This window comes from Micropterus dolomieu, linkage group LG01 (genome assembly GCF_021292245.1).
Source record: "Micropterus dolomieu isolate WLL.071019.BEF.003 ecotype Adirondacks linkage group LG01, ASM2129224v1, whole genome shotgun sequence".
NCBI lineage: Eukaryota > Metazoa > Chordata > Actinopteri > Centrarchiformes > Centrarchidae > Micropterus > Micropterus dolomieu.
The window spans coordinates 49,276,807-49,290,721 of record NC_060150.1 but is presented as its reverse complement, the minus strand read 5'-3'; the positions used below and the strand labels follow the sequence as shown (position 1 = coordinate 49,290,721).

The 13,915-nt window shown below is 41.1% G+C and overlaps 2 protein-coding genes across 2 annotated transcripts in view; both read right to left on the bottom strand.

Annotated features, from left to right (window-relative positions):
- LOC123968035 (NACHT, LRR and PYD domains-containing protein 3-like) overlaps window positions 1-9,853 on the bottom strand; it is a 49,782-nt gene extending 39,929 nt beyond the window's left edge. The window contains exons 1-3 of the mRNA XM_046044509.1: window positions 9,540-9,853; window positions 5,854-6,089; window positions 36-525 (exon numbers count right to left, since the gene is read on the bottom strand). Coding sequence (XP_045900465.1) covers window positions 36-525; window positions 5,854-6,089; window positions 9,540-9,625 — 812 coding nt within the window. The 5' untranslated portion in view covers window positions 9,626-9,853. The remainder of the gene's footprint in view (window positions 1-35; window positions 526-5,853; window positions 6,090-9,539) is intronic.
- The window catches only part of LOC123968066 (NACHT, LRR and PYD domains-containing protein 12-like), a 583,923-nt gene that overhangs the window by 319,588 nt on the left and 250,420 nt on the right, over window positions 1-13,915 (bottom strand). The gene's annotated exons all lie outside the window — the stretch shown is intronic.

The following is a 13,915-nucleotide window of genomic DNA, read 5'->3' as shown; positions in this document are numbered from 1 at the left end:
CGTCAAAGATGAACAACAGTTTCCAGACGGCGAGCTTCTCTGCTGGGACCTTCTGTAATGTTGGATGGAAAACATGGAGCAGCGTGAGGAGACTGTGCCGCTCATCTTTGATCAAGTTCAGCTCCCTGAACGAGAGCAGAACCAGCAGAACGACATCTTGGTTTTCCGAGCCCTCTGCCCAGTCCAGAGTGAACTTCTGCACTGAGAAGGTTTTTCCAACGCCAGCGACGCCGTTGGTCAGAACCACTCTGATGGCTCTCTGTTGGCCAGGTAAGGCTTTAAAGATGTCCTGGCACTTGATTGGAGTGTCATGGAGGATCTCCATCTTGGAAGCTGTCTCAAGCTGCCTCACCTCATGTTGGGTATTAACCTCTTCACTCTGTCCCTCTGTGATGTAGAGCTCAGTGTAGATCCTGTTGAGGAGGGTTCCACTTCCTGTTTCATCACTTCCTTCAGTCACACGTTCACATCTCCTCCTCAGACTGATCTTATGTTCATCTAAAACCTCCTGCAGACCACCACTCACTAAAGAAGAGAAACAATGTGAGATAAAACAAAGAATATGTGCTGATTATTTTCATTACTAATATAAAAACAATATCAGATTAAAGCTGCAAGCAGCGATGGGTGGGCCCTCGCACTTGTAGCGCGTCGGGGTGTGAGCCGCCCGTGTTGCATATTTTGTGTGTGCGGCTGTGAATTTGCTACGCGGTTCCGACACTGCATGGAGGTGTTATATGTCACTTCATGTGTCCCCTATGTGGAGCTACATAGCACTTGCCGCTATGAATATAAGGCACATCAGAAATTTGAAGTCGGTTCGACTAAATCCCTAGGAGGAGTTCGTTAAAGTACGAAGTGTGTAAATCATCCAAAAATGGCCGTATTCCTGTTGAGTTTAGGGTATGGGTTTTTGAGGCTTTTTTGTGCATCTTGAAATGATACATGTCCCCTGAACATTTCGTGCATGTAGGTTGAACGTGGACTAATTTCTCAAATTTTCTAGGTGGCGCTAGCGAGTCATATTGCCACGCCCATGCGCGAATCCCATAAAATACGAAATTTTTCACCACTTCTGACATGTGTGCAAAATTTGGTGAGTTTTCGAGGATGTTTAGGCCCCCAAAATTGAGCTTACTTTGCAGAAAAAAGAAGAATAATTCTTTACAGTTTCAATAGGGACCACGCACGGTTCGTGCTCGGGCCCTAAATATCAAGGGCTTCCAGTGAAGCCATGTTCGGGATAGGCGTATAGTTATCTGCCCAGTCTCAATTGGTCCTAAAAACAACACCTCGACTCTAAAACCCCTAAAACTTAATTTGGGCAGCTCTCCTCGCAATCTTTTGAAGGAAGAGAAATGACTACGGAGACACCACAGAAAGGTCAGAAGAGTTCGAAAATCAGGTTACTGAACTAAACTGAAAGGAATGGCGCCCTTCTGGTTGGATGCTTCCAACGAAGACAATGCCACCAAGTTAGCTAGCAAAGAAGTTGCGTGGACGAGTTGCTCAGTGAAATGTCTATTTCTAAAGACCTCCATGACTTTAACAAAAGATATGCACAAGGATATTTCTGAGCTCAAGGTGAATTTAAGGAAATACTTGAAAGCAGAGCTATAAACCCTAAAACATAAGCTTAACCAGAAACTGCTCAAGGATGCAAGACACTACAAGCTTGAGGCCAGGTTATCACCAAGGTGGAGGAGCGCATTTCAGATGCGGAAACAAGCATCACTTTAACCAAAGCAATCTGCTTAGCCTGTTGAAAGAACAACACAGGCTGTGGGAAAGAGTGACCGATGTGGAAAGCAGATCCAGAAGAAACAACATTCGGATGTACGGTGTGCCTGAGGACTCGGAGGGCAACTTTTGGCGGTGTCGTTCCCAAATGTGATCTTCTACTGTGGTACTTTTCCACTCAAAACCTTCTTCCTTGGTAATTTTCCATCAGTACTGCATCAGTACTATCGTATACCATCTGGTGGCAACACTTAGGTACTAATTATCACTTTCTTCCAACTAACTATTTATTTTACTTTTTGTATGTCAATATGGGCTATACTGTTAATCAGATTTTATCATAATATTGTCTTACATTTTTTGGATAGTTAAGTGTTAACCATTAGAACTTCAGAAAGTCAAGATACATTTTATAAAGATAACCATGCATAAATATATTCACTATTGTATTGTAACCTAAAGGGACATATTAACATATAAAATCCATTTTAAATCAACTGTGGTGCTATAAAGACCCTTCTGTATAACATTTCATAGTATTTCACAAACAAATGTTTCTCCTAACAGAATCTTAGGGGTTTTCCAAAGTAACCCTTTGAAGTGTTGTTCTTGGCACAGAATGATCATTATTTTTTGCAGATGGCTTTTCTTGACAGAGAATGGCCATTAGTTCTCGGAAGGGTTCCTTGAAACTACTATTCTTGGCTTGAAATGCTCATAACCGCAACACCAGCTACTGAACGAGAGAGTGAGACAGATACATTTCACAATTGAAGCCCTGAACAAAGAATTGGACAACATACACCACAAACTAGAAACATATCTGCCCAGTACAGCACTGGGAAAGGTCATGGACTTCATCAAGAAAGCACAGCTATCTCAGCACAACAAAGCAAAGAAAGACAGACCCGGAAATTCCAAAACCTACAGTCCAGAGCGAGCTGCACCAACAGAACAGGAGAATTATCTTGGAGGAGAAAGGACAAGAACCAGACAACAGATGGGTGAAAAACTTGTCAGATAGGGAACTCACCCAACCAGAGAAAGACGTTCGGGCCAAAGGATTAAACTTTGCCATTACACCACAGCAACTACCTATAGTAGACCTCATCACAGCCACAGAATCTGCCATTTGGAAAAACAAATTAACAGAAACAGAAGCGGAACAGCTCAGACTAAAGGTATCTGCAGCCCTTTCTAATGCGAAGGCCCCCCCTTCCAACCTCACCATCCAAGAAAGGAAGGCTGTGACATTTCTGAGCAAGGATCAAAACATCACTATCCTACCTGCTGACAAAGGAAGATGCACGGTAGTCCTTCACACAGCGGACTACCAGAACAAAGTCAACACACTACTAATGGACACAAACACGTATGAGACACTGAGACGAGACCCAACCAGCGGATACAAGAAAAAGGACATAGAATGTCTACAACAGTTACAGAAGGACAACACCGTTACCCGTGAACAATATTACCGTTTGAATCCTGGAGAAGCCATTCCATGCATTTATGGACTAACCAAGATAAAAAAAAACGAACAAACAGAACTTAATAAGTCCTTTGGATGAGGGACGAAACGTCTTCCAGTATCTTCAACCAAGTCCAGTTGCCCTTGACTTTAACCTTCGTTGGATAACTATGACCTGGATGACTGAGAATCTTCATAGACAAATGCTCATAATGTTTTCAATTGACAGATAATAATTTATGGTATTTACATCTGTCATCATACTCCCTTCTCGCACCTGGATCCTTATCTCTTTTAGGCATTTGAGCCTGGACCTTTGATATCTTTGACTGAAAACTGCTTATAATAGTTATCTTTGGTTAAAACAGAATCACTTTACAGAGTAAATTATTTAAATCCATGCAGTACACTTTAAAACTTGGAGCCAAGACTCATCATGCAGAGAGTCATTTTTAAAGCTTAAAACATATTAGAACCTATGTGTGTGTGTATATAGTGTTTTTATAACGCATTTAAGAGAAAGGCATAGGCACAAGTATACGAATCCACTGGACCTATGGGGACACGCAGGAGGCCACCGCTGGAGCTGAGAAAGCGGGGTATCCAGGTAGCCACCAATGGAGAGCACCCAGGCTCCAGCATGGAAGAGAACATACTGAAGGTATTTCCATGTCAACAGTCTGACGCCAGGGAAGGAGGAAACGAATGGAGACACAAGTGAGAAAAAAGCGTCAGGAGTTTCGGAGATCACCCCAACATTAAAATAATGGAAACTACACAGAGCTACAAGTGAACTGACTCGAAATTAAGAAGGAAACTTTGAGTCAATCTCTTCTCTTCTCCTTCGATTGGAACATGTGGGCTACAATGCAAAGGAAGACAATTAGCAAATACTGAATATTACAGATTGAACAGACTAGTTATTTGGCTTATGTTGGACATATCTAGGGGATATGGAATGTACATGGAGGTCGGTCATTCCACCTCTAGGGAGGGCCCCAAACATTTGGGAGGGTCTTTTCCCTCCACCCTTCAACAGTGACCCAAGAGGGACAACAGTCCCTGCATTCTGGGAAGTTTCTGTTCTGATGTTTCTAAGTGTGTGTAACTGGTTTATGTTATAAATACGAGAGATCTGTTTATATAATAAATAAACAAATGTAAAATATGCAATATTGCACTAAAACTAAATCTTTAAGCATAGGCACCACATTGTTAATTTTATTTTTCTAAACATCAATGGGCTTCTTAGCCTTGTTTAACAAAACAAAAGTCTTGCAAATTTATACGACAGAATGTAGACATTGCATTCTTGCAAGAAACCAACATGACGGGACAGAACACAGAAAACTTGAAACACAAGGATTTAAGTATTTTCCTTCTCAAATGGTTCAAACGTACTAGAGGAGTAGTTATACTGATTTCCAGAAGAGTAAGGTATATAATGTATATAGCCACTATAAAGGACAGAGAATGCAGATTCATACTAATATAGGAAAAATTTATCGAAATTTGTTTACCCTCTATAATGTATATATTTCCCCTGGCTATGTGCCAGATTTTTATGTACAAATACTGGATTGCAACAGAATCACAAGGGGACTCTTATATGCAGGGGCGATTCTGAACCCTCGCCTTGAAGTAAAAACAAATTAGAAAACCTTAATAATATCAGAGATGATTGATTGACTGAGCTTCTTTATTGATTCTAAATATAAAAGTGGCGCCTCCAACAAGAGATGCCCCAGCTACAGACACCATCAAAAGGATAAAAACACAATGAAGCCAGACGGCTTATTTCCATTGTGGTCCTTTTTTTGGACTTGGAACTGATTGATGTTTGGAAACATCTAAATCTGTCAGGTAAAGACTATGTCTTTCTTTAATCTCAACATTCAACATATTCAATTACTTGTTATTATTTGGAACAGATAGCAGCAGGTTGTCACATTGGAACAGCAGATCTTTACTGCCCAGTATATCTGTCCCTAACAATGATATATAGAAGGAAGCTAAGGCATTGTATCTTCAACCAAGTTCTTAACATTCTTTGGATAACTATGACCTGGATGACTGAGAACCTTCACAGACATCAAGCTTCAACATCGGAGATTTAATCATAGATCATTTTCGAGTGGTCTTTTATTGTGGCCAGCCTAAGACCTTTTATTGTGGCCAGCCTAAGGCACACCTGTGCAATCCCCATGCTGTCTGACCAGCATCTTGATATGCCACACCTGTCAGGTGGATGGATCTCAGCAAAGGAGAAGTCCTCACTAACACAGATTTTGACAGATTTGAGAACAATATTTGAGAGAAATAGGCCTTTTGTGTTCATAGAGAAAGTCGTAGATCTTTGAGTTCAGCTCATGATGAATGGGGGCAAAAACAAGTGTTGCATTCATAATTTTGTTCAGTGTATGTATATGTATATAGATAGGTGTGTGTATTCATATAGGCTACATGTAGATTATGTTAGTAAAGTAGAGCCAGATCCTCCACTTGCTGTGCCCCTTTTTATTTATTGTTTTTTTCTCATCTTCTTTATGTGTGTTTTTTAAGTGTGTTAAGGCTCAGCTGGCACGTATGTATCTGTGTTCTTTAATTGAAATAATAATAAAGAGTAAATGATCCAGTCTTACTTTGTACAGAGCTGCTCTGACTGGCTGTCTGCAGTCCAGCTCTGGTTCTGGATCTGTCTCCACACTGGGGACAGGAGGAGTCTCCTGATGAAGCAGACTGGTCCCAGTAGGAAGTGATGCACTGTCTGCAGAACCAGTGTCCACAGCTGGTAGAGACTGGATCCTCCAGGACGTCCTGACACAAAGCACAGCAGGACGGCTGCTCCTCCACAGGAACAGGACTCCTCTGGCTCTCTCTGTGAAGACATTATTGTAGATTATTATAGCAAAGTATTGTACCTAACCCTTGGTTTCACAGACTGTGTCTGTTCTGATTCACGCATAAAGGCCAGCACAAAGTATTTACAGAGCTGAGTGAGGGTGAACGAAATACGTAATGAAATCAAAGTTCAGAACAAAATGGCCAACAACAGTCAATTGAAACCAAAATCAGTAAGTAAAAATTTTTATCACAGCCTGATCCAACCTGCTTGACTTGCATCATGACAACTCATAATGTGACTTGGTAGAGTGTAGGGGCCCCATGTGTCTGTATGCACTCCTGAGAACGACTTGCCATGCTCTTGATGAGATGGCGGAGGTGTCCTGAGGGATATTCCAGAACTGGACCAGGACATCAGTGAGCTCCTAGACAGTCTATTTGGCAGTGTCCGACGCACGATACATAATGTCCAAGAACTTCTCACTAGGATTCAGGTCTGAGGAACATGAGGGCTAGTCAATGGCATCAATGTTTTCATCATCCAGGAATTGCCTACACACTCTGTTTTATAATAAGATTGTAATTGATGTGAAGTTGTGTTTATACCATCGTAATTTTAAGAATACAACACAAAACTCTTTGCAAAAAATTGCAAAAAGGTTCAAAAAGATGTAATTAAACATGGGAATAATGGGCTCCAATAATGTGATGTCTCCTTTATAACAGAGAATATGTTTTAGAATGGACTAGTCAGTGTGTTTAGAGAGTGTGTGTAGTCAGTCTCAGCACCCATCGGTGTCTAATGCCAATTTAGCCTCTGGGGGCAATGGCTAAAGATTTGGGGCTTCTGGTGTAGCATTTTTCTCTGAATGTCGAATGCCAGTCAACCTGCCCTGTGCTGGGCTGTGAGCTCAGATCTCACTGGAGGAAGTCAGGCCTTCATGGAGACTGTTTCTGACAGTTTGGTCAGAAACATGCTCACCAGTAGCCCGCTGGGGCCATTTTGTGGGGCTGTGGTAGTGCTCCTCCTGTTCCTCCTCCTACGAAGGAGCAGATACCGGTCCTTGATACCTTTATACAGCCCACCTCCTGGTATCTCCTTGATGCTGTTGAAACTGTGCTGTGAGAAACAACAAACCTTGCAATGGCACATATTGCTGTGCCATCCTGGGTAAAATCCAGGATTACCTGTGCAACCTGAATAGGCTGCAAGTAAACTACAAAAACGCAGCTAGAAAACAATCAGTCAAGAAGGATAAGGAGATAGCTATCTCAACTATCTGTGGCCACCATCTGCAAAACTGTTCCCTTTTGGGCCTGTTGTCACTTTCATTTGTACCACAGCATGTGACACTGATTCACATTTGCTTCAGTTTCCACACTGGACAGATTGATATCCCTGAAGTTTAGTTGACCTGATGTTATACTGCCATGAAGTGTTACTGGTAGTATTTGTTTAGGATTTTTATGTTAGGGGTAGGGTTACTTTTGCCTTAGGCTAGGTGGTTTCTGTTTATCAATAGAGGTGAGACGTAATGAAAGCAAGCAAAATTAGGTATAGTTTGGGGATTTGGGAGGTGTCTCGGAACATCACTGAACCACCTCATAGACCAGATGGGTGGGGAATTGCGTTAGGGTGGTAGGTATGTGTTTCTATTCTATTCTATTTCTGTATCCCATGTTCAGGGTCAGATTTTTAGTCTCAAGTAAACATGTCTGGGCACAAGATAAAACATCTGTTGAAGTACATAGTCTTTATTAACATGGGAAGCAAGTGATAAACAGAGCTGCACTCTTCTGGACAGAGACCTCTGATGTTTTACCTGGAAACTGCTGTAGCCACTCTCCCAGTTTGGGGGTCACAGCCCCCAGATTACCTCTGGCACCACTGTTGCTCTTACTTTCCACATCTTTTCTAGCTCCTCTTTCAGCCCTTGGTATTTCTCAAGATTCTCGTGTTCCTTATTCTTGATGTTGCGGTCACTTGGGATTGCCACATCTATCCCTGCAGCATCCGATTGCTTTATATTTCATCATTATTCTGTCACTGCTGCACCCTTCCTCCAAGTGTTTAAAGTTTGTTGTGCAAACCTGTCAGCTGATCAAATCCACCAAATCATCCTACAGACAGTGATCTAGCTTCTACCTTCCCCAGAAAGTACTGAACTGCTCCAGTCCTCATTTATTCCCACATGCAGGGTGCGATTATACAGTGACAACCGGGGGGGTCAACTTTTTTCCCCAGTCATAAAGGAAACCCTGTATAGCACAGGTACATGAAACAGTGAACTAAAATCTTACAATGCTTACAATTTTTATTTTTATTTCATTAATATCATCAGTCTGTATATGATAAATCACATTCATTCCACCAGTTGATGGGTGCCCCATACCACAAAACAACTTTTGTGGTCATCAAGTATTCTAGAGCAAAACTGGCAGAAAGTCAGACCCACACTAAGCTGAACCAGAACCAAAGACACTATCATAAAATACAGGCTGCATTACAATCTCTAGTTCCTGATTCTTTTCATTTCAAGTTGTAAGTTTTTAGGAAATACCTCCTCTTGCTCATGTTGACTGTGAATGCAGTGTAATCTGGGTTCAATAAAGCAGCAGTCAGACACTGTTGGGGAATTGGGAATTATTGGATCTCTTCCCTGTTCTATATGAAAAGGGGAATGAGATGACTCTTTTGATAAATTGGTGCTACATAAATAAAATTGAATACATTTGAAATAACAAACCTGGATTTCAACCCTCCAGAATTCCAGAGTGAAAACAAATGGTTGTTTATTATAAAAAGACTCACAAAAACCTTAAAATTAAATAATGAACTATTTGGATGTCAAACTGTATCTCTACAATAACTAATCCTCTATTTCACTGCTCATGCCTAAGTACCAGTGCTGGCTGACAATTAGATGAAATATGGATATAGTGGTAATCACATGATATGATGGGTTCTCAGCTAGCTAACATCAGATAGCACATTTTAAGTAAAAGAAATGCTAATTACGAAACTCTGAAGGTAGGAAAGTTAAGTGTATTAAAGAAGCAAGATAGCTAGTGACATTACAGCGTCTCCACCAGCGTGAGGTGGACTGGACTGGAGCATCTGCCGCTGCGAGTGATGTGGGCAGACAAGACTTTCAAAGTCAAAGTTAGGAAATGGTACGGTCCATTTTAGGGGTGTCTGAAATCTTATTTCAAGTTTCTTGAATAAATATATTGTAATATTTACAATTACAGGTAAGAAAGACCCCCCTGAACTGTTGTTTTCTTCTCTTCTGGGGGGGTCCAAGTCTTAATCTTAATCCCTCCCGTAATTCGAACCATGCCCACATGTATCAGGACTTTAAACAGCAGGAAATGAAAGAAACCTTTGAACACTGGACGTGGAACACATAAACCTGTGGGTGTGTAGAGTAGAGATGTCTTAATGCTGTTGTTTCTATGTTTCAGGTTAGAAAATGTCTCTTACTTTGTGTCTGAGGGTTCATCACTGCAGTCTGGAGACCTGTCTGTGGACCCGTCCCCCTTCATGGACGGACAGCCGTCCTCACTCATCTTCAGTCAGTCTGAGTGAGGCAGGGACAGCATCAGAGGAAGGTCAATGATCAGTGAAAACACTTCTTCCTCTCCCTGCTGTGTGTTTCTGCTCTGAACCTGATCCAGGTGACCGTCAGCCAGCAGCTCGTCTCTGAGAGGAAACTAAACAGCTGCTTTAAATCGGAAAGCTTCAACCGAAGAACTCTGAAAGTCATCAGAACGGACAACAGCAATCTCCTGTTTGTTTTAATGTCAGTAAAGTTCATTGTAATAAAGTTACAGTCTGTCAGTAGACCAATAATAATGTTGATGAACACTCACCTCTTTTCTTCTTTCTGCTCGCTGCTGACTGACTGCACTTCCTCATTTATCCACTTCCTCATGACCATCCTTGTGAGTCAGTGACACCCTGGCCTCTTCTTATTTCTCATTGTGTTCCTCTTCTGTACATTCCAAGTCTCTTATTTGATATTTCCTCACTCTTTGATCCTGGCTTGAACCAGAAGTTGTTCTGTTCTGCCATCTTGCAGACCTCCCCAAAGCTCTTATTTCTGATCCGTGGAGCGAGGATACACGAGTGCAGCCTTTACAGAAACCTTTCACTGGCCAACACGCCATCTTATTGGATATCTGTTGTTGATTGGAAACTGCAGCTGATCGGATTGATCTGATGTATCACAACATCAAGGCGATTTCCTACATGAGTGAAAAACAGATTCAACTCAGTTTTGTCACTCCCATCTTAATGATGTGGTATTAAAGAGGGAGACCCATTCAGTCACGGCCCTGTTGTTTACACCCAGGAACAGCTGTTAGCACTGTGTAACATCAGGATACTCTCCTTAGAAAGACTGGAGATCCCTGCCGCTGACTCTTCATCACTATCTGACAGATTTCATCACTGACAGCATGATGGAAGAAGTATTTAGATGTTTTACTTCAGTAAAACCACAGTGAAAGTAAAAATACCTGATTGCAAAATGTAACTCAAGTTACCAAAAGTAAAAGTACCCATTATGCAGAATGGCCCATTTCTTAATAATACATATTACTGGATTATAATAACTGATGCATTAATGTATTCATCACTTTAATGTTAAAGCTGCTGTTGCAGTTTGTTAATCCGACATCATTCACTTAAAACTGTCGTTTTGAAATTGAAATGTTACCGACTACATATATGTGACTCCAGCACTCAGACACGGGACTGGCACGTTAGATTACCATCAGACTCATGAAACAGCTGCAGGTCTGAGAGGAGCTCACAGGTCCTCTAATGGTGAACACGTATGTAGGAAAATGCAATCCTGTGAAAGCGCTGAGTTTATTAGAAATACAACTTTTTACTCATCACACACTAAACTCACTTTGTACTAAAACCACAGACTGCAACAACCAATGAAAGAGGAAGTATATCTCAAAACAACGAGACAATGACATCAATAACTGATAAAAACATCTTAAATTACACTGTGTGGGCTTTATTTTGATGTCAGTGCACGGCAAGAAAATCAGCTTTTGTTTTTCTGACATTTAAAAGTTACATGATGGTGTTTGTTGTGTGTTTGTATTCATGACGTGTCTCAGAGTCGCCTCTCTGGTCTAAATTAAAACAAACCTTGAAGAGAATTCTGCACTTCACATGCTCTTTGTGTGACTAACACGATTCACATTCGTAATGTCCTTTCTCCAGCTGAAAAAGGAACTTACTTTCGTAACTTTTTGTAACCATCGTTTCGTTACAGCATCTTTCAAAAGCAGCAACCTTTGACCTTTGAAGTAGAAATTGGAAAACAATAGGCTACGTCAACATCATCAGTTTAAAAAAAGAAGCATACTATGTAAACACAATTACATATTAATACAAGAAAGAATCAAAAATACAGTTGTTTTTTCAGATACTTCAGTGATTTGCTGGTTTTAATACGGGTTATGTCTTAAAAAAATACTTAAAATAAAGAATTGAACAGAAATTCAGTTTCTGCTGGAAGATGAGGACGTATTTATTTTGTAAACATCTTCTCACGCTGATGTTAATAAGCTGCTTGGTTTTTGCAACAATCTGTAAAGACACTTTATAATCAACGAACACGTCAGCTCACGTTCAGAGTTCTGGACAGATTTTAAATTTGGCAGTCTTTTTTTCTTTTAGGCTTTTACTTGTTGCCAAATTCCATGTGATTTCTGCTGCAACTAAATTTCCCCACAGGAACAAGAAACTAAACAAACAAACAACTTAGTAAGAGTTGTTGGCTAATAGCCAACACAGCTAATTAACCCTGCTTATTTTATCAAATGTAGCTAGCTGATGTGGTGTCCAATATTTGTGCATTTGACTCATAACAGTTCAAAATAGCACTGTAGCAGCAGGACAGAGGGTCAGTGACCTTTGGAGAGGTGTTCTAGGGGGAGAGCAGTGATTGGTGGTTATGTAGGGACTGAACCCTTCTATAGAATTTGACCTCTGACCCCTTGTTTTGTTACCTCAGAATAGTACTGTACCCTTCTATGGGTTTGACCTTTTACTTTGCAGACTCAAACCCCTCTATGGTGTCTAACAGATACCTAAACATGTCCTATATAAGCTGTGTTCGATGTACAGAGAGACAGAGTGGCCATCGGGCTGGGTCTCTCTCCAAGCTGCTGCAGAGCTTCTAATTGATGCTGAACTTGATTTAATAAACGTTTATGATCAAGAACAGTGTCAAGCGGGTTTCTTCTCAACACCACACTGACAGCTAACATCTTAAAAGCTGTCTTAATAAGAGTGGCCCACTCACAGCTGCTGTCAACCCCACTGACCAGAGGTTGTCCGCTGGGCAGCAAAACACAAAATCCATAACAAAGAATAATCCAGAGTGGCAGTACAAAGGATAATGGCAGTTCAAACAGGCTGGCAAGCAGACACACATGACGGAGAGAACCACGAACCAGCCAGGACAGAACAGAAATGACATTTAAGCACAAGGTACCAAGGTGGACTAAGACCAGGTGGAGCACATGAGGAAATCAGACACCAATCAAGGGGAACAGACAGGACCAGACCTAAAAGCAGAAACAAACTGACAAGCAGACAGAAAACAAGACAAGAAACAATCCAGACTGAAACCCAAGACACAGAACGGACCAAACAACAAAACAGGCAGAGACCCAACTAACACTAAGCAGACAGGCCGAGAGAAACCACGCACAAATCAGACAACAGAATAAAACAGGAACGAAGACAGGCACAGATCAAAACCAACCAAGAAAGGAAACTGAACAACACTCAAAGCACAAAACAAACAAAGCAGACTGAATAACTGATAATAGAGACTGACTCCAAACAAAACGGGGAAACATTTCATTAATACCTGTTGCATAGACTCCCCTCTCCTAAGAGACTAAGATGTGAGACCTCCTGTGGGGTCAGCTGAGACGAACCAGCAGTGAGTCCTTCCTGTTCAAATTGAACTCCCTCTGTAGGAACAACGCTGTATTTATTTCCAGGTTTTTAACAGAAAAGAAATTTGCCTTTTGGTGCATAACTATAAACACAGTAAGAGAAAAGCACTGCAATGTCAAGAATCACCTTTAGAAACTTTTACAATAAAATATTTTAAACATATCTGTTATTAAAATCAGCTGTACGGGGTTTGAAATGAAGAAGATGGACTGTACAAACGTTCACGGAATAAATTATAAATGTTTGTGCGTTAATGTAATACGTAGTGTCTACTGAGTGTAAGAGTCATTGACAGCGGGGGACCCGGGCCTTGTTGATGAGGCCAGCTGCAGACGGAAACAAAGTGATCTTGTGGCGTGAGGTTTTGGTTCTGCAGCCTCCAGCTGGGTGGGAGCGTCTGAAACAGTTTATCCTGGGGGAGTGGATGGAATTCTTACCTTAACAGAAAGGCGCAGCTTCCTTAAACTAATATGGTGTCAGCGTTGACGCATCGCTGTAATGGACAGCAGCAGTCAGTGAGGTACCTTCCTGTATTTATCTATGAACCACATTAATCCTCGGCTCGATGTTAAATTATAAAGTTAATCAAAAGGAAACTAAGGTCATTTATCTCTGGAAACAGGTCTCTGTGATATGACTAAAATATGCTGATAATGATACATATCCCCATATAGAAATATTGTAAATTAAATATAATTTCCAGCAGTAACTCGTGATTTGTCTCGGCATCATAAAGATGAGGTGTGCAATTCTTGAGAAAACCAATACTAGCATAAATAGCATGACAGAGTGAACAATGGCACAGCATGTCATATCACTAACATTAGCTAGGTTGTACTTTAGCAATGGCTGATACTTGCTGC